A 17,633-nucleotide genomic window follows, 5' to 3' on the forward strand; every position below is an offset into this window, starting at 1 on the left:
GGGGCCAATGATAACCCAGGGCTTACTACACTGCAGTGCAGTGTGAAGCGGTCTAAACAGAGGCAGACACGCAGACAGGCTGAGACACACAGACAGGCTGAGACACACAGGCAGGCAAGCAGGCAGACAGGCTGAGACGGACACACATACAGGCTGAGGCACACAGACAGAGAGACAGACAGACAGGCAGGCAGGCAGGCAGGCAGGCCCGGTAGCAGGCAAACAGGCAGGCTGAGATGGACAGGCAGGCAGGCAGGCAGGCAGACAGGCAGGCAGACAGGCAGGCAGGTAGCAGGCAGGCAGACAGGCAGGCAGGCAGACCCACCCGAGTCGCTGGGCAGGACCTCCACGCTCCAGGCCTCGCTGGTGGTCTCTGAGATGGTGGATCCTGTGCAGGGATCCAGCAGCAGGGAGCCAGAGCCTGGGAGACACAGCAGACTCCCCAGCATGTTCTCCACCGCAGCCCCTGCACACGAAGCACAGAAACCCGCTCAGCATACGCACACACGCACACACTTACACACACACTTACACACACACACGCACGCACACACGCACGCGCTCTCCACAGCAGCCCCTACACACAAGCACATTAACCCGCTGAGCGCACACACACACATAGACGCGCGCACGCACAAGCACACACACACGTGCAAACACACAGGCACACACACAAACTCACACGCATGCTCTCCACAGCAGTCCCTGCAAACGATGCACAGAAACTCGCTGAGCACACACACACACACACACAGACGCGTGCGCGCACACACACACACACGCATGCACACACACGCACTTGCACACACGTGTTCTCCACAGCAGCCCCTGCACATGAAGCACACTGAGCTCACACACATAAAAAGCGAGATTTGGACCTCATGGACCTGGCTTGTAACTCACTCACACGCTCACATTTAGCAGGCTGAAGATTCTCCACAAGGGGGAGCTATTAGCACTCATGGTGCTTTGCATCAGTGGCACTGTGTCCTCGTTCTTATGTTCCTCATTCATTTAAAAGCATCAAGCCGCTGACCCGGCTAGCTGCCAGAAGGCCTCAGTGTGCTGCCAGATCCCGTGCCGTGCTGGACAGTAGGGTTGCATGTATGCACGCCGACAACAGGAGCAGCAGACTGGAGGCCCGTTATGTGTTATTCCGTAAATTAGGCCCTGTGCCTACTTCAGTGTGCTGTAGGCTTTAGCATGCTGCTCCTCAGGATGCTAAAGCTCACGCACTACGCCATTACTGTCTGAGGCAGCGTTTAATGTCTCTGATCTTCCTCTCAGCTCGAGTCCCCCTTACTGGACTTCTGCATGCTCCTCTCCTCAACAAATGTTCTTCCTGCTGCTCCTGTGATGAGTGTTTAATGATTCATTCCATATTAGACTTGGAGGTCAGTCTAAATTCCTTTCATACATATGCACTGACAAATAAATGCATAAACAAACAGCAAAATATATAATGCTAGAGATACTGGGAGGGAAGACCGTTTTAGCGCCTGGAAATGCAGGCTCCACCTGTACGTGTGTGTGTGTGTGTGTATGTATGCATTTGTGTATGTGTGTGTGTGTGTGTGTGTGTGTGTATGTATGCATTTGTGTATGTGAGTGTGTGTGTGTGTGTGTGTGTGTGTATGTATGCATTTGTGTATGTGAGTGTGTGTGTGTGTGTGTGTGTGTGTGCGCGTGCAAGTGTGTGTGTATGTATGCATTTGTGTATGTGAGTGTGTATGTGTGTGTGTGCGTGTGCACGTGCATCTGTGTAAGTGAGCGTATGTGTATGTGTGTGTACGTGAGTGCCTGTGTATGTTTGTTTGTTTTTGTGTGTTTGTGTGTGTACGCATGCACGTGTCTGCATCTGTGTGTCTGTGTGTGCGTGAGCGCCTGCGTGTGTATTTGTTTGTGTTTGTTTGTGTGTGTGTGTGTGTATGCGTGTGTGTGTGTGTGTGTGTGTGTGCGTGTGTATGCGCGTGTGTTTGTGTGTGTGTGTGTGTATGTGTGTGTGTATGCGTGTGTGTGTGTGTGTGTGCGTGTGTGTGTGTGTGTGTGTGTGTGTATGCGCGGGTGTATCTGTGTGTTTGTGTGTGTGTGTGTGTGTGTGTGTGTGTTTGTGTGTGTGTGTGTGTGTGTGTGTGTATGCATGCGCGTGTCAGTTTGGAGCCGTGCCTCGTTACGATGGTAATCATATCGGTGGCATAACGAGGCACTAATGGGTTTTTAATGCTCATCTCATTAAGCAAGGCCTGGGAGAAGCGCATAGAGAAATCACTGCCAGCTCACTCAGCCACAGAGCGCTCGCTTCTAACAGCGCATTACTGAAGAGGATAAACTGCACAGGAGACACACCAACACACTGACTGAGGGGACAGGGAGAGGCCCAGACCATCAGAGAGAGAGAGAGAGAGAGAGAGAGAGAGAGAGGCTCAGACCATCAGAGAGAGAGAGAGACAGAGAGAGAGAGAGAGAGAGGGAGAGGGTGGAGAGGGGGGAAGAGAGAGAGAGAGAGAGGGAGAGAGAGAGGTTTTAAAAGGATATTTATCTGTCCATTTATATACACTTCCTTCAGCATGGTTTGGGAAGTAGGGACTATTTATAGTGTATTTTTGCTGGACGTTTAACCAGAACTCACATCTGAAATATTACCCATTTAAAACAGATGGATATCTCCATGCGCATATATTTTTTTAACGTGATATTCCTTTCCTGGTGGACTTTGTCGGGACAATCGTGGCATCCTGAATACTGAGTCCCGAATAATGACATCAGCATCCTGACTGGGGTTTGGACGCGTCGCCCCGATTACGATCCTCCTAATTCACCGTCTGTGCCACACTGTTACAGGACAACCACCTGTGAAATACCTGAGAGAGACTCCATAAGGGGTATGAAGCAGTTTGTGGGGGTTCATACTTCAGCCCAATTACACCGACAGCTGCAGTTAACACACTTTGCATTGCGGCAGGAGAGGCATTATCACGTGAAAGGAACTGAATTTAATTTAAGAACGGGCTAAAGCTTAAAGTGTTTGGGGGTACACAGCAGGCGTAAAAACCAGCGAGGGGTGAACGCAGACAGAGGTAATAAAATATCAGGTGTGCCTACAGAGGAGGGATGGCAGTAACAACCAACACGCTGAATAATTAACACCACGAGTCATTTATAATTCAGCGACGTCGTCTCGGAAACGTCCACAGCCTCTCTGAAACCGCCAGGCTCGTTTGCCGTGGTTTACGAGGGGGAACGAGAAACAATTCACACGCAAACCGCACAACGTGAACCGGAGAGGGCTTCATAAACAGACGAAAGGCCATTTTAAAAACGCACCACTAGGTGGCAGTGTAAAACCAATGGTTTCATTGGGAAGCAACTGAAAATCCTTCCAAAAGTTTACTTTATCCCCACTGTTAGACCCTCCAGAGGCCGGTGTATGCACACCTTAATGGGGTCCTCAATGTAAGACCCCCACCTCCCCCTTTTTCTAAACATACATTACATTATTTTAAAAATAAATGAAAAACCAACACTTGCTCAGCCCTTTGATGTATACTTTCAGCTATTTGATTTGTGAGATTTTAAGCAGTAAAAATACATTATTTATATACTCAAAAAAGAACAAAAAATTTTAAATATTAAAATATTTTAAAACATACGCAGAATCTATGTGAATGTCGTTTCTTAAATGGTATTTCTGCATTTATTTCAAAAAAGCATTAGAAGAACCTTGAATAAAGATATAAAGTGTACACTCCCTAAATCAGGCTGCCACCATCCTGAACAGAACAAGCTACCTGTTGTCAGCTGCGCTGCTAATGTAGCCTGACTTGTGGTGTTCTGACTAATCCTTTCCTTTCGGTATTTTGGTGGAAAAACCTGTCCCTGCCCGACATGCTGTGACAAAGACTCCCCTGGTCCTGAAGCATTAGAAACCTGGTACATGTTAACTGGAGGGAATTTCAACAGTGAGGCTATGTTGCAATTCCAGCATGGGAACAGACAGTCCTTTAAAGGGGAACGTCACGCAAAAATGTATTATTTTCATCTACCCGCGACATGCTGGAAAAAATGGATTTGGACTTCAAATCCTTTCCTTATAGATTTAAAACACTACTTCCTGGTTTTTGACAGCCAGACGATGTACCATAAAAAGCGTGTGTCTGGCCTGTCAGCAGCTCACCACAAGCCTCCGCTACCCAAGAGCCACGGCGGTGCCCTTCGCTCAGCCGTTCCTGACCAAAGTAGGGAGTAAAATGTGAATGGTTGCTGGGTGAACGCACACATTTTTCAGCTCAGCTAGCAGGACACACACACACACACCACCCCTTTGTTTCCGTGTCTCTCGCTCGCTCAAGCGTTCCGCTCCGGCGAACAAGCTGCAACACGCAACGCACCGCCTCCGAACTGGTGTCACACCAGCGTGTGACCGTGAATGAGCACACACTCCCCACCCACGGATTCCCCCCGGCTACACCTAGGGAGAAAGGTGGGGAGCAATGACTTGTGGGAGATGAAGTACAGACAATCAGCTGGAACATACTGGTTTCAGGAACTTGCAAATCTAAAATCTAAAGATCGGTTGATGCGACTTTTTTTTTTTTTTTTTTTTTTTTTTTTTTAATTCACCCTGGACCTATTTTTTTGGAAAAAGTTCCCCTTTATGTGCACACTTGGGTGGGCCATAGACATAGTATGATGGTGATGAGATGGATATGATCTCACTTGTTGATATCAGAGAGGAGCACTAATCATGGAGTATGTTGATAACAACCAGCAGAACAACACCAATGTTCATTGGTGGTCTTGGTAATTCCCACAGGGACCTCAGAAGTATAGCCAAAATGATCCACCAATCACTGTTGGTGTTACTCTACTGCTTGTCACCCACATAACACATAATTGGTGGAGCTCCTCTCTGTTTGACATCATAGCCTTCTTAACCATACATGAGACAGGATGGGCGGGCCACGGGGTGGTGGGGGAGGGCAGGAGGGGCGTGGCCGAAGCAGGGTAAGGGCGGGGGGCGGGGGGGCATGTCACCTGCAATCTCCTGCAGCCGGTCCTCGTCGGCGTTGGGGTCGAAGTCGCTGCCCAGGACGTCGGTGCTCCAGGTCTCGCTCACCGTCTCGGAGATGTCCCGGTCGTCCGTCAGGCCCATCATGTCCCGGATCTCAAACTTGCGCAGCTTGTCGTCCAGGTTGTCCTGGGTGGTCGCTATGACAGCAACAGGGAATGAGGAGTCACACGGGCCTGTCATATTATGGGATGTACAAGAGAAAAGCTGGGGAAATAATTAGAAGGTGCTGAAAACTGGATTCAAATTGTGGTTATATTCCCCAGGATTTCTAAGTGTTTAGCCGAGGGGGAAAGCCAATTTCAACACAGGCTTTTTATGTATTTGGTTTTTTCAAGAATCATTTAAAAATAGTTCTGAGCCGTTTGTGAATGCCAGAAGTATTAAAACAACACACCAACAAAGAATTCACAGATAGATTTTAGTTTCCTGGACCTTTAAGAGCTGAAAAAATTTATTTAGATTTATTGGGCTCAGAACGCACAAGGTGGAGAAACCGCCACACAATATTATGGGATGGAACACAAATTAATTGCAAATACTTTTGCAGCTTCTCATCCAGGTTGTCCTGGGTGGTTGCTAACAGAGACTATGGGAGTTATACGAGGCCTTCATATTATGGGATGTAACGCTTAAATGATTTGCATTTGCATGCCCTTAGCCAGGGTGACTCAACTCGTATGTATTCACACATCATCAATTTACGGTAGCCTGCTTTTCCAGAGGCAAATTCAGGTTAGGAGCCTTGTTTGGAAAAAGGGCGTGAGAGAGGAGTTCTGTCTGGGACATTTACCTACAGTAAAAGCAGGCCTGTTTGTTTAAAAGCGTCTGACTGCTGCGGGATATTGCAGTGTTTGAATAAATGTCGTGGCGCTGAGCTGAGTGGAGAACAGTAGCGCATTTGCAGACTCTGGCTGCAATAGAGGCTGGCGGTTGGATGATCTCGCCCGTGTACATGTGTGTGGTTGTGGGAGTGGGAGTGGGAGTGGGTGCGGATGTGGACGTGGGGTGCGGATGTGGACGTGGGCGGGGTCTCGCTCACCTTGCTCGTGCTCGAGGAGCTGCAGCGCCTCCACGCCGTCCCCCGCCGGCCCCGCCCCCAGCTCCGACACGGACTCCCCCTCCAGGTCCAGGGAGGACACCGAGTTGGAGCGGTTGGACGGCCCTGCGGGACACAGAGCCAGCAGGAGCGGCGGCCATTTTACCAGCAGATACACAAAGTAACTCCCCGCAGCCAGCAGTCCCCTCGCTCATAACACTACGGAGCATTACTGCAGCGTCGCCACACAAACTTCCTCACTGCTAATACTGCTCTCAGTGTCAGTTCTGCATTTGCTCACGACCGCGATACCGCTAACAGCAGTGCACTGCTGCTGCTGGGCTGTCTGAAAGGGCGCCCTCTGCAGGCCGCCGGGGGGAGCTCACCCTCTGAAATGCCCTCCAGGTTGTCGCTGCAGAGCGAGAAGCGCAGGGTCTTGTCCGGTTTCCCCTGGAGTTTGCCGTCGTCCGCCGGTCCCTCCCCCTGCCCCTCGTGAGCCATCTGCAGGGACAGCACCTGGGGAGGGGGGGGGGGAGGTCAGGCTCACACCCACTCCATATAAACCGTGTGTGTTTGTGTTTGTGTGACTGTGCTGCGTTGGGTTAGCGTGTCCTGCTAAGCATACCGTGTTTTTACGGTAATGCCTGTTCATGGTAGTATTTGAGCTTCGTCCACATTCCTGAGGGGGCGGGGGGCATTACCTCATTCTCTGACATCATCCCCGGGACATTCTGTGGGGAAGAGCCCAGTGAGATCACCAGCACTTCCTCTGGCATCACTTCCTGCAGGGAATCCTGGGAGCTGGCCTCCTGCTCTCCCTCCTGGGCGAGGCTGCTACGGCTACGACTGCGGGAGGCTGTCGGGATGAGCACACAATGGAGAAGCAGGGTAACTATCTGGGACACCACTGCTGCCACACCCCACAATCACTAATTAACAAGGAACTACACCCCCGCAATTCATCATTTGGTATGCTCCGTCTTACCCTCAGAATAATTACTGGGACCTGTATTTCACGTGTCAAAAACAAAGCTTGTTTTTTACCCCCAAAAGACCATTTGGAGTGATGATGTCATTGGGATGCGACTCCTCCTCTTATTATTTAAAGAGGAACTAAACCTTAATCTGATGCCACTGTTTTGTACTAAGTGAGGAACTAAAAAGGCATGTATGTTAAAGTGTGGCTCTCCAGACATCTTATCCTGTCCTGCATACAGACACTGTATTAAAAATGCTATCAATTTACATTAAGAATGTATCTTAAGGTAAAGTTCAACTTTTTACTGCATCGGTGGGAGTTTGAAATCATTCAGTTAGGGAACAATTTCACAGTATCATTATCTGATCTTCAGCTGCAAGTTCTTTAATTTTATCTAATTTACAATGGATTTACACTAATTTATCAACATGCCACAATTTCAACTAATCTCCCACTGCTGCCTGTTATGAATATGACAGTTTTGATAATCCGCACACATATCAAAGATACACACAACCTATACACAAACAATACTGATAATCCACACATGCTGAAGATAACCTATACACAAACAATACTGATAATCCACACATGCTAAAGATAACCTATACACAAAGACAATACTGATAATCCACACATGCTAAAGATAACCTATACACAAACAATACTGATAATCCACACATGCTAAAGATAACCTATACACAAACAATACTGATAATCCACACATGCTAAAGATAACCTATACACAAACAATACTGATAATCCACACATGCTAAAGATAACCTATACACAAACAATACTGATAATCCACACATGCTAAAGAAAACCTACACACAAACAATACTGCCAATCCATACATGCTAAAGATAATCTACACACAAGCAATACTGCCAATCCACACATGCTAATGATGGCCTACACACAAACATGACAGATAATCCAGGCATGCTAAATTAACCCTTTGAAGAGTGTGTTCCTTTTTTTATTCTTTTCCTTTAAAAATTTTAAGTCAGTGTTCTAGAACTCCATTGCTTTCAATTACCAGTAGTGATTGTTACATCAGCATTAGAATGTTCATTGAGGAACATTCTAATCACACATTGGTGATCTTACACCTTAAAGGGTTAAACAGTACTGACAATCTCCACATGCCAGCGATGGACTACATAAACAATACACAATGCATTCCAGAGAACAGCCCTTTGTGAGTGAGAGAGAAACAGCAGAGGGGTGCAGAGGGAAAGGGAGCTGTGGAGAGGAACAGGCAGGCGAGACTGGGCAGGTAAGCAGATTCAGGGGGTGGGGGAGGGGGCAGCGGGTCACCCACTGAATCCAGTGACCAAAGGAATGTGAGTGGAGAGGGCTGCTGCAGAGGGCTCCCAGGACGTGATGGCGGCCAACTGCTGTCCTGCTCGCGGACGAGGCGGGTGAGAAAGAGAGGGAGAGGGCGAGGGAGAGAAGAGGAGAGGAGAAGGAGGAGGAGGAGAAGGGAGGAAGAAATTGATCAGAGAGAATCGCAATTCAAGATACGGCCTCGATGTCTGACAAAAATCAGGGTTGGGGTGGATTCCAGTTAAATTCCTACTTTGAATTTCAATTCAGTTCCTGCACTGAAACAGAACTGAGCCCCAAGCCTGGTCTCCACAGCTGAAGCTCCTCTTGCAGTGACAGAAACAGAAGAGAATGCTGGGGGAGATATCAGAAAGAGAGTCTTTCAACAGCAGCCTCCAGGTTTCTGAGACACTGCAGATTCCCAAACGGGCTGTGGGAACCCACCCGGCACGGCCAGTTACAGTAGAGAGAGGAAACCTGAAGGCTGCCGCAGCTTTTCTTCAATGATCGAAGGGCTAATAATGCACCTGAGGAAGAGTACACCTGTGGAGGGTGACCATCTGAACAGCCCCAGACTACAGCGTGCGGTCAAAATATACATGTAGGCGACCAGTTGAAGAGCCCCGGCCATAGCATGTACAGCGTAGACTCTCTATGGTTGGTGAACAGTTGATTAGCTCTTGTCTATAGGATGTAGAGCAGGGGTCGTCAATCTTATCCAGAAAGGGCTGGTGTGGGTGCAGGCTTTTGTTTCAACCAAGCAGTAACACACCTGCTCCTACTAATCAACCACTCGAGTTTTTGCCAAGGACCTCAATTAGTAGAATCATGTGTGTTACAGCTTGGTTGAAACAAAAGCCTGCACCCACACCGGCCCTTTCTGGATAAGATTGAGGACCCCTGATGTAGAGTGTATGCATTATACGGCGGGTGACCAGTTGAATAGCCCCAGCTACAGCATGCACAGCGTGTGTGGAGGGGGCGGGGGGCGGCTGGTTGGTTACCTATGGGCAGGCGGTTCTTCTTGTTGGCGGGGGTGGTGCCTGGGGACAGCTGGGGGGCGTTGGCGGGGGTGAGCTCCAGGCAGCTGCTGCTCGTCGCAGGATGGGCCTGGGGGATGCTGCTCAGCAGGCTCTCCAGGGCCTGCCGCTCGTCCTCCGAGAGCTGATCCCCCTCCATCACGCTCTGCACAAAGTCCACCTGCAGGGCACGTTTACGCCCTGTTCATTTATACCCACCACGATTCTACAGGCTGGCCAGCCAGTCATCATTTAAAGGGACAGTTCACATTTTTTAGACCCAGGTCCAGAGCTACTCTCTGTTAATACTGTTTTTTTTTTTTTTTTGACTACACTGGCAAGCTTTTGTTAAAATATATGTATTTATGCAAGCTAATAAATGAGGAAGTGTTTGGTTTATTAATACTGTCTTTGTAAAATAGCTGTCAGGTAGTGATTCTCACCCCCCCAATAAATCACTGTTATTTGGCTAACAAAGCTACAGGCTAACAGAGACTGAGCAATACAAACGAGGCAGGGGGAAAGCTTAAAACACTAAATGTGCATTGATCAAGTAACTGTCATTTAACAAACTATTTAATCAACTGCCTGCTTAATTCATTACAGACAGACAGCTTGACCGTAAATACTATTGTACACAGGCATCACTTACCAGTGTAAACAGTTGACACTGGGTCACATAGACGGCAGTCCTGCTCAGGCCCTCCAATAGGCTACTTGAGGAAACGGGCGGGCTCTCCGCCACTCTCCCGCCAATCACAGCATCCAGGAAGGCAGCTAAACTGCTCTGGAACACGAGAGGACCAATGAGATCAAAACGATGGTGAAAGGGAACCTGTCCACTGACACTCAAGATACACGGGTCCTTGGGAACATCCTTCCAAAGGGAATTAGAAGAAGAGCAGAAGACCAGTCATACTCCTGGCTTCTATTCAGTCTGAGCCCTGTAGTACATTAACACCTCTTCCCAGGTTAAAACATGCTCTGCCATTTTAAAAAAGCACATAACCAGAAAGGCCATGGCAAATATCCAGCATAAATTTATATAACTATGTAAATCCAACAGCTAAAGGGATTGGCCAACAAAATACACATGAGGAGGTGGAAAAAGAATAACAACAGAACATAATACCAACCCAGTTTGTTGTACAGAGGCGACAGGGCATAAATTAAAATCAATTTAGCGACGCTTCTTACTTTATCAAACTTGGACAGGCTGCTCCTCTGGACAGAGGGGGCTTCATCTTGATCTGCCATACCAAACTGCTGCAGCAACTGTGCCACCTGCATCATTCAGACACAGGGAGTGAGTGAAAACTACACCACAGCTTACAAACCCCAACTAGCTACAGAAATCCCACTAAGGGAGTGAGGGAAAACTACACTACAGATTACAAACCCCAACTAGCTACAGAAATCCCACTAAGGGAGTGAGGGAAAACTACACTACAGATTACAAACCCCAACTAGCTACAGAAATCCCACTAAGGGAGTGAGGGAAAACTACACTACAGATTACAAACCCCAACTAGCTACAGAAATCCCACACAGGGAGTGAGGGAAAACTACCCCACAGTTTACAAACCCCAACTAGCTACAGAAATCCCACTAAGGGAGTGAGGGAAAACTACCCCACAGTTTACAAACCCCAACTAGCTACAGAAATCCCACTAAGGGAGTGAGGGAAAACTACACTACAGATTACAAACCCCAACTAGCTACAGAAATCCCACACAGAAAATGACACTACAGGTTACATAATTTATTAAAACACATTGCCATGACACTTGAATTATGACACCACATGACCACCCACCCACACACACACACACACACACACACACACACCCACACGCACACGCACACGCACACACCTGCATGAGGTTGAAGCGGGCCGCCTCGTTGACGGGCGCGTCGGAGACGATGCCGTACTGCTCGGGGTCGACCACGGCGGGGCAGACGAAGCAGGCCAGCAGCAGGTGCGCGCACGTGGCCCGCGCCTCCGCCCCCGGCCCCGCCCCCTCCCCCTCCCCCGGCCCCGCCCCCTCCGCCAGCGCCCCGCGCAGCTGCGCCAGCACCCAGCGCAGGCCCGGCGGGAAGCAGCAGGCGCTGCGGGCCAGCGAGCCGGCGAAGCGCTCCAGCAGCCCCGCCAGCTTGGCGGCGTTGGCCTCGGCCGCCTCCCGCGCCCGCCGCCGCCGCTCCTCCGAGCCGCCGGCCCCCGCCGGCAGCTTGGCCGCGTCCGTCTCCAGCGGGTCCTCGTCGCTCTCCAGCAGCTGCATGACGGGCTCGTGCAGGGCGGCCGTCAGGAAGAGCTTGGCGCCGTACAGGCCCTCGGAGAAGAGGCGGAACAGCACGCTGAAGGCGCACGTGCTCCGGCAGAGCAGGCGGCGTGGGTCCTCGCTGGGCTTCAGCTCCAGATCGATCAGGTAGCGCAGGACCTGGGGGGGGGGGGGAGGAGGAGGGGGGGGGGCTCAGGGCTCGCACTAGGGAACACCCACAGGCCTGTTCAGTCCCACCGTTGCCGTGGAGACACACGGCAGCCACTCGGAACTCCAACACGAGCCTGACTTTCAAAGCCACCTCAAAATAGACCAGTTTGAATAATCGGAGTACTTTATTTTAATCGGAAGAGCTTCAAGGCACTGCAGAAACTCAAGAGATGTGAACACAACAGGAATGGCAGTTGTTGGGAACCTTTGTAAATTTGAAAGCAACATTAATAGATAGAATTTTTTATAATATGCGTCCTTTATTGACAGGAGTGATCAGTATATGATACTCTCTTTTTGTCTCAATAAACTAAGTTTAAGTAGGGCCTATACACTGAGCTCTGCCTCACTGTCATCTTTTAAAACGGTGACATGCACTCGCCCTTGGAGAGTAAGGTTGGTTTTTGTTGTTACTCATCACTAAATTGATCAATTAAAGCAGCTGACTTTACACAGTTAACTCCGCCCACCTGGTCTCTCTGGTCTGAACTGGCTGCTGATTTTATGGTGAAAACAGAAACCAGGAACCAGGGCAAGAGAGAATGCCACGGTTTCAGCACATACAGCAAGGTGAGTCACTGAAAGCCGTATAAAGGGTGATTCCGTAAAAATCTGAAACGCAACTAGGCTTCTTCCTAAAAGCTAGCTTTTTTTAGACAAATTCCAAGAAAGTCCAAAAAGTTACCTTGTGTTATTCAAATTAAGAATTCCATAAGATAATACACTTGCCTAAAAATTTTTCGTGGCACATGTTCAAAAGTTGAAAGGCGTTAAAATGCCCAGACAGGCAGGTGAAGCCCCGCCCCCCTCACCTGCAGCAGGTAGGCCTCGTCCTCGGGCATGACGCAGTTGCCGTAGAGCGAGGCGAAGACGCAGTGCAGCACGCTGAGCGCCCTCTCCTGGTTGAGCCGCTGCCCCGCCGCCAGGCAGGAGGCCAGCAGCCGCGGGCTGTCCCGCAGCCGGCCCAGGAACTCGCCGTACGCGCTCTCCCGGAAGCCCAGCGCCTTGTAGCCGTCCACGAACTGCGCGTCCTCCAGGGACCGGGCGTGCTGGCAGCACTCGGCCGGGGAGGCCTCCGCGCTGGGGGGGGGGGGAGAGGGGGGAGGGGGGCAGAGGGGTAAGCGTCCCGTCAGGCCACAGCGCTCTACGACCAAACGCTCCCCTCCTCCCGGGGGCGCCCCAGGGCTTGTCACGGCTTTCATTTGGGGTGAAACTGTTTCTATCGGTTTGATGGGGTAATAAGACATTAAATTATAAAACTTTCACGCCATAAGCCGAACGGAATGCTACTCTAGACTGGCTTCTCCAGGGCTGGCAACTTTTCACACAGATTTACTACAGGTATGAAAGTACAGAATTTGAAATTAATAAATGAACTAATGATGAACTAGTATTTTTAACAGCAGATGCCAAAACTGCATCTGAAATAGAGAGGCTATGAAAAGCCAGTGTTTTTGGTACCTATGGGCAGGCACAGACCAACCCCCAATGCCACCCCCCGCCCCCCGTGTTCATGCGGTCTACACTCAAGCGTTAACCACCCTTGTGGAGGATCCCTTGTGACAGGAAGTGCTCTGTGGGTGCAGAGGAAGTGACATGGACAGAGCCCACGCCAGCCACAAGTGAAACTGAACTCCCTAACGGGCTTCACAGAAACGTTCAGCATTCCACTGTTAATACAGCCTTTATAACAGCCCTGATACTTTTACATCTCTCTGGTAATAGAGCCTTTATAACAGCCCTGATACTTTTGCATCTCACTGGTAATAGAGCCTTTATAACAGCCCTGATACTTTTGCATCTCACTGGTAATAGAGCCTTTATAACAGCCCTGATACTTTTGCATCTCACTGGTAATATAGCCTTTATAACAGCCCTGATACTTTTGCATCTCACTGGTAATAGAGCCTTTATAACAGCCCTGATACTTAATGCATTCCAGTGTTAATAAAGCCTTTACAGCAACGCTGTTATTTCTGTATTTCAGTGTTAATAAATCCTTCGTAAGAGCCCTGCTACTCCTGCATTCACTCTTATAACGTCCTTCATAGCAGCGCTGCTATTTAAGATTTTCACAACTGCTGTGTGTCTGGCATTCTGGGCTTTTTTCCCAGGGAGTATGAGGGGTACTGAACAGGGCAGGATGGGACAGAGTGAGGGAGGGGCTTCTGGATGGTTGCCTGGTGAGGATGAGGCAGTGCAGTAGGGGACAGAAAGCAGAGTTTGGGAGGTGTTGGTGGTTAAATGAAGGAGACGGGGTGAGAGAGGGGTTTGAGGGTCGCCTGATGAGGGTCTGGCAGTCCAGTACGGGACAGGAGGGAGCATTGAGGAGATTTGGGTGGTTAAATGGACGGGACAGGCAGAGAGTGATTCGTGGGTTACCTGGTGAGGATGAGGCGGTCCAGGTTGATGCGCTGTTGCTTGGCGATCCACGCGGCTTGGTGCAGCCTATCAGCGGTCTTCAGCACTTCGCCGCTGAGCCGCTGGATCAGCTGCTTCTCCGACGCCACGTAGAGCCGCTCCTGCTTCAGGTGGTGGGCCAGCGTGTGCATGTCCGGCTTCACCATCTTCACCCGCTGCACTCCAACCACGCCCACCCAACCAGAGAGCACAGGAGCTGCAGGCCACAGAGAAACCATACAGGCGTTTCAGAGCAGAGAGAGAGACCGCACAGGCGTTTCAGAGCAGATAGAGAGACCACACAGGAGCTGCTGGCCACAGAGAAACCACACAGCATTTCAGAGCAGGGAGAGAGAGACCATACAGGCGTTTCAGAGCAGAGAGAGAGACCACACAGCATTTCAGAGCAGAGAGTAGAACACACTCAATCTATAGCGCTTTATCCTGAACTTGAATAACAATTTGAAACCAGAGTTGAATCTACAAAAAATAATTCATACTATCACTTTTAAATTAACTGAAATTTTGTGCAGGAAGTGTAAAAAAGAATTCACGCCAGTTACACTAAATGCCGACCCTAAATATCCTAGCTACATATCATAGCCATGAAGCCACACAATCAAAGTGTGTGAGACACAGAGACAGCAAAATGTAGGCTAGTTTGCGCTGCTCACCAAGTCAATGCCAAAGGAGCACAGTAATAATGCGTGTGCTAACAAACCCACATCCCTCTAATTCTGTTCAGCCCAAAGTGGAACAACGTTTTATTTTTAGCCATTGAAAAACTCTCGCTTTCAGAATACATTCACAACTGCCTGCTAATGTCCCCTTTTCACTTCTCTTAAATAACAGCAGAAACAGGTAGAGCAAGACGGCAGCCTGTGAGACAGAGAGAGAGAGGCAGACAGAGAGAGAGACTTGCGCAATCTAACACAAACTGAGATAAAAGTTTAATGCAGACTGCCTCTTTACATTCACATTGCAAGGGTCCGAATCCAGCGGCAAAATGCCCTTTCACCTTTGATCTCCCCACTGTGAGTGGCTGTTTGTATCCGTGTGTGAGTGTGTGTGTCTGTGTGTGTGTGTGAGTGTGTGTGTCTGTGTGTGCGTGTGAGTGTGTGTGTCTATGTGTGTGTGTGAGTGTGTGTGTGTCTGTGTGAGTGCGTGTCAGTGAGTGTGTGTGTGTGTGTCAGTGCGCGTGAGTGCGTGTGAGTGTGTGTGTGTGTGTGTGCGCGAGTGTGTGTGTGGGTGCATGTGTGAGTGCCTGTGTGTGTGCGAGTGCGTCTGTTTGGGCGTGTGTGCGCACGTGCGTGTGTGTGTGTACGTGTGCGAGTGTGTGTGTGAGTGCGAGTGTGTGTGTGAGTGCATGTGCATGTGTGTGCACGTGCGTGCGTGTGTGAGTGCATGTGTGAGTGCGAGTGTGGGAGTGTGTGTGTGTGCGTGTGAGATGACAGGTTCCCTATCAGAACCTTCATCCTGAAAGTGTTCTCTAAGCTTTGAACATAAGCACAGTTCCGCTTTCCTGTACGCTTGCCCTACCTGCGCTACATCGAACACACAAACCCATTCTCTGCTTAAAGCGCTACAATCTCAATCTCCGCTAGTGCCTTATATGGCACTTCCCTCAATAAGACACCGTTCCAGTGTGTGGAAACTCCCCAGGGTCTGGCATGGAGTCCTGAGCGTACCAGCCAGTCCCAGCTGTGCACAACCAGCTGAAGCCCCTCCCAGATTCATTTGAGGGAGATCATCTGCGCCTCGCCCGGCACCAACCACCTTCCACGGCCAATCGTTCTGCGGCAATCTGCCTGCACCAGGTGCGTATCAAGTGTACTTCTCTGACACGATGTCTAGGCTGATGGACTGAGAGAAAAAGAGCACTGGTCTGCACTCTCCCAGACTGACGGAGGACATCACAGTGCTGCGGTGGGCCTACATAGATAACTTCCAAATTAGGAGAATCTTGGTGAAGCACTTTTCAGAACCAGGGGGAACGAGAACAGGAAGGGGACGCGCTTTTCACACGGAGCGAAATCTCGACCAGCTCCTTTCCCTTCTCACGTCAAAGTTATTAGAAACAAAACCGTGAAAACAGAGAGAAAGAGAAACCAAACTGGAGGTGCACGAGAAAAGCTTTGCACACACGCGGGTTATTTTTACACCGCTGGCACCTGAACATTAAAAAATATATGCATTTCAAAAATATCACTTTTCATTGGTGTTTCCATGGTGACATTCAAATGTCACCACGGGGTTGGGGGGAGAGGGAGGGCGGACAAAGGGAAGTCGACTGACAGCTGAAGTCATCTATGGCTTTAATGTCAGTAACTGCACCACTAAAGCCTTTCCCACAATACATTTACAGTAACCCGATAGCCAGTCCCTTAGCCACACCATTTGGAAGCAAGCAGTGGTTACAGGGTCTAGAAATGGTCCTTTTTTCGCTGGCCGTCTCAAAAATGAAGGGGCTGGGCTTTCTGTATTCAACAAATTATAGTCAATTCCTGCGTGTTTTAAGACCATTATATTTAATGTTAGTGACATTTAGTGACACCTCCCCCCCTTCACAACAGTCAAATGTACTTCCAAATTATCTTCATTCGCTCCGAGTTACACAGTGACATCAATCTTTACTGTATGGGTCATGACCTAACGTGGAAAACACCAGAAATCTGTTTCTGCATCAACTTCTGATTCTAAAAATAACAGCCGCCATTTCTACTTTTCATAAAAAGCCACCGACTCATATATCCCAGCAACATCAAGCACACCTGAACTCACCCAGGGGCTCTTCTGCATTTTGCCATTTTATACTTGTCATTCAATCCACAAAGAATAGTCAACTAACATGTTACCAAGCTGCAACTTGAACACTTTTATTCTATCACTAAAATAATAAAAGGGCTTAAATAAATGAAGTGGTCATATACTTACTTAGTAATATTTATTAGATTTTTTTCCACAACACTGCCTTTTTTTCCTGGATGACAGGCTACCCACTGCAGCATTAGAAAGTTTCACATACATAACCCCAACTTTACCTGAAAATTACAGCCCTGAATTTGCACCCTTTTGCATTCTGGGTTGTACTGTGACTGTATCCTGCAGGCAGTGAAAAGGCGAGGGGAGAAGGGTGTGTGAGCGTGAGCGTGAATGAGAAATCCCAGGGGTGTGTGAGTGTGTGTGAATGAGTCAGTGTTCTGTACCCCCAAAGGGCGTCCACATTAGTGAGAGGAGCAGCAGGGGGGACAGTGACCCTCAGAGGTGCAGATACATTACACTATAGACAGACTAACACAAGTTTTAC

General features: G+C 49.2%; 1 protein-coding gene across 5 annotated transcripts in view; it reads right to left on the reverse strand.

The window, feature by feature from the left end:
- LOC118212222 (GTPase-activating protein and VPS9 domain-containing protein 1-like) overlaps nucleotides 1–17,633 on the reverse strand; it is a 64,313-nt gene that overhangs the window by 18,305 nt on the left and 28,375 nt on the right. For 3 of the 5 annotated variants that reach the window (XM_035389910.1, XM_035389909.1, XM_035389911.1), the window contains exons 2-13: nucleotides 14,309–14,543; nucleotides 12,739–13,006; nucleotides 11,312–11,875; nucleotides 10,635–10,721; nucleotides 10,090–10,224; nucleotides 9,423–9,618; nucleotides 8,414–8,494; nucleotides 6,809–6,963; nucleotides 6,494–6,623; nucleotides 6,111–6,233; nucleotides 5,035–5,208; nucleotides 326–466 (exon numbers count right to left, since the gene is read on the reverse strand). In XM_035389910.1, coding sequence (XP_035245801.1) covers nucleotides 326–466; nucleotides 5,035–5,208; nucleotides 6,111–6,233; nucleotides 6,494–6,623; nucleotides 6,809–6,963; nucleotides 8,414–8,494; nucleotides 9,423–9,618; nucleotides 10,090–10,224; nucleotides 10,635–10,721; nucleotides 11,312–11,875; nucleotides 12,739–13,006; nucleotides 14,309–14,543 — 2,289 coding nt within the window. The remainder of the gene's footprint in view (nucleotides 1–325; nucleotides 467–5,034; nucleotides 5,209–6,110; nucleotides 6,234–6,493; nucleotides 6,624–6,808; nucleotides 6,964–8,413; nucleotides 8,495–9,422; nucleotides 9,619–10,089; nucleotides 10,225–10,634; nucleotides 10,722–11,311; nucleotides 11,876–12,738; nucleotides 13,007–14,308; nucleotides 14,544–17,633) is intronic. The other 2 variants (XM_035389912.1, XM_035389913.1) reach the window with 2 other exon arrangements.

Source organism: Anguilla anguilla, chromosome 14 (genome assembly GCF_013347855.1).
Source record: "Anguilla anguilla isolate fAngAng1 chromosome 14, fAngAng1.pri, whole genome shotgun sequence".
Classification (NCBI taxonomy): domain Eukaryota; kingdom Metazoa; phylum Chordata; class Actinopteri; order Anguilliformes; family Anguillidae; genus Anguilla; species Anguilla anguilla.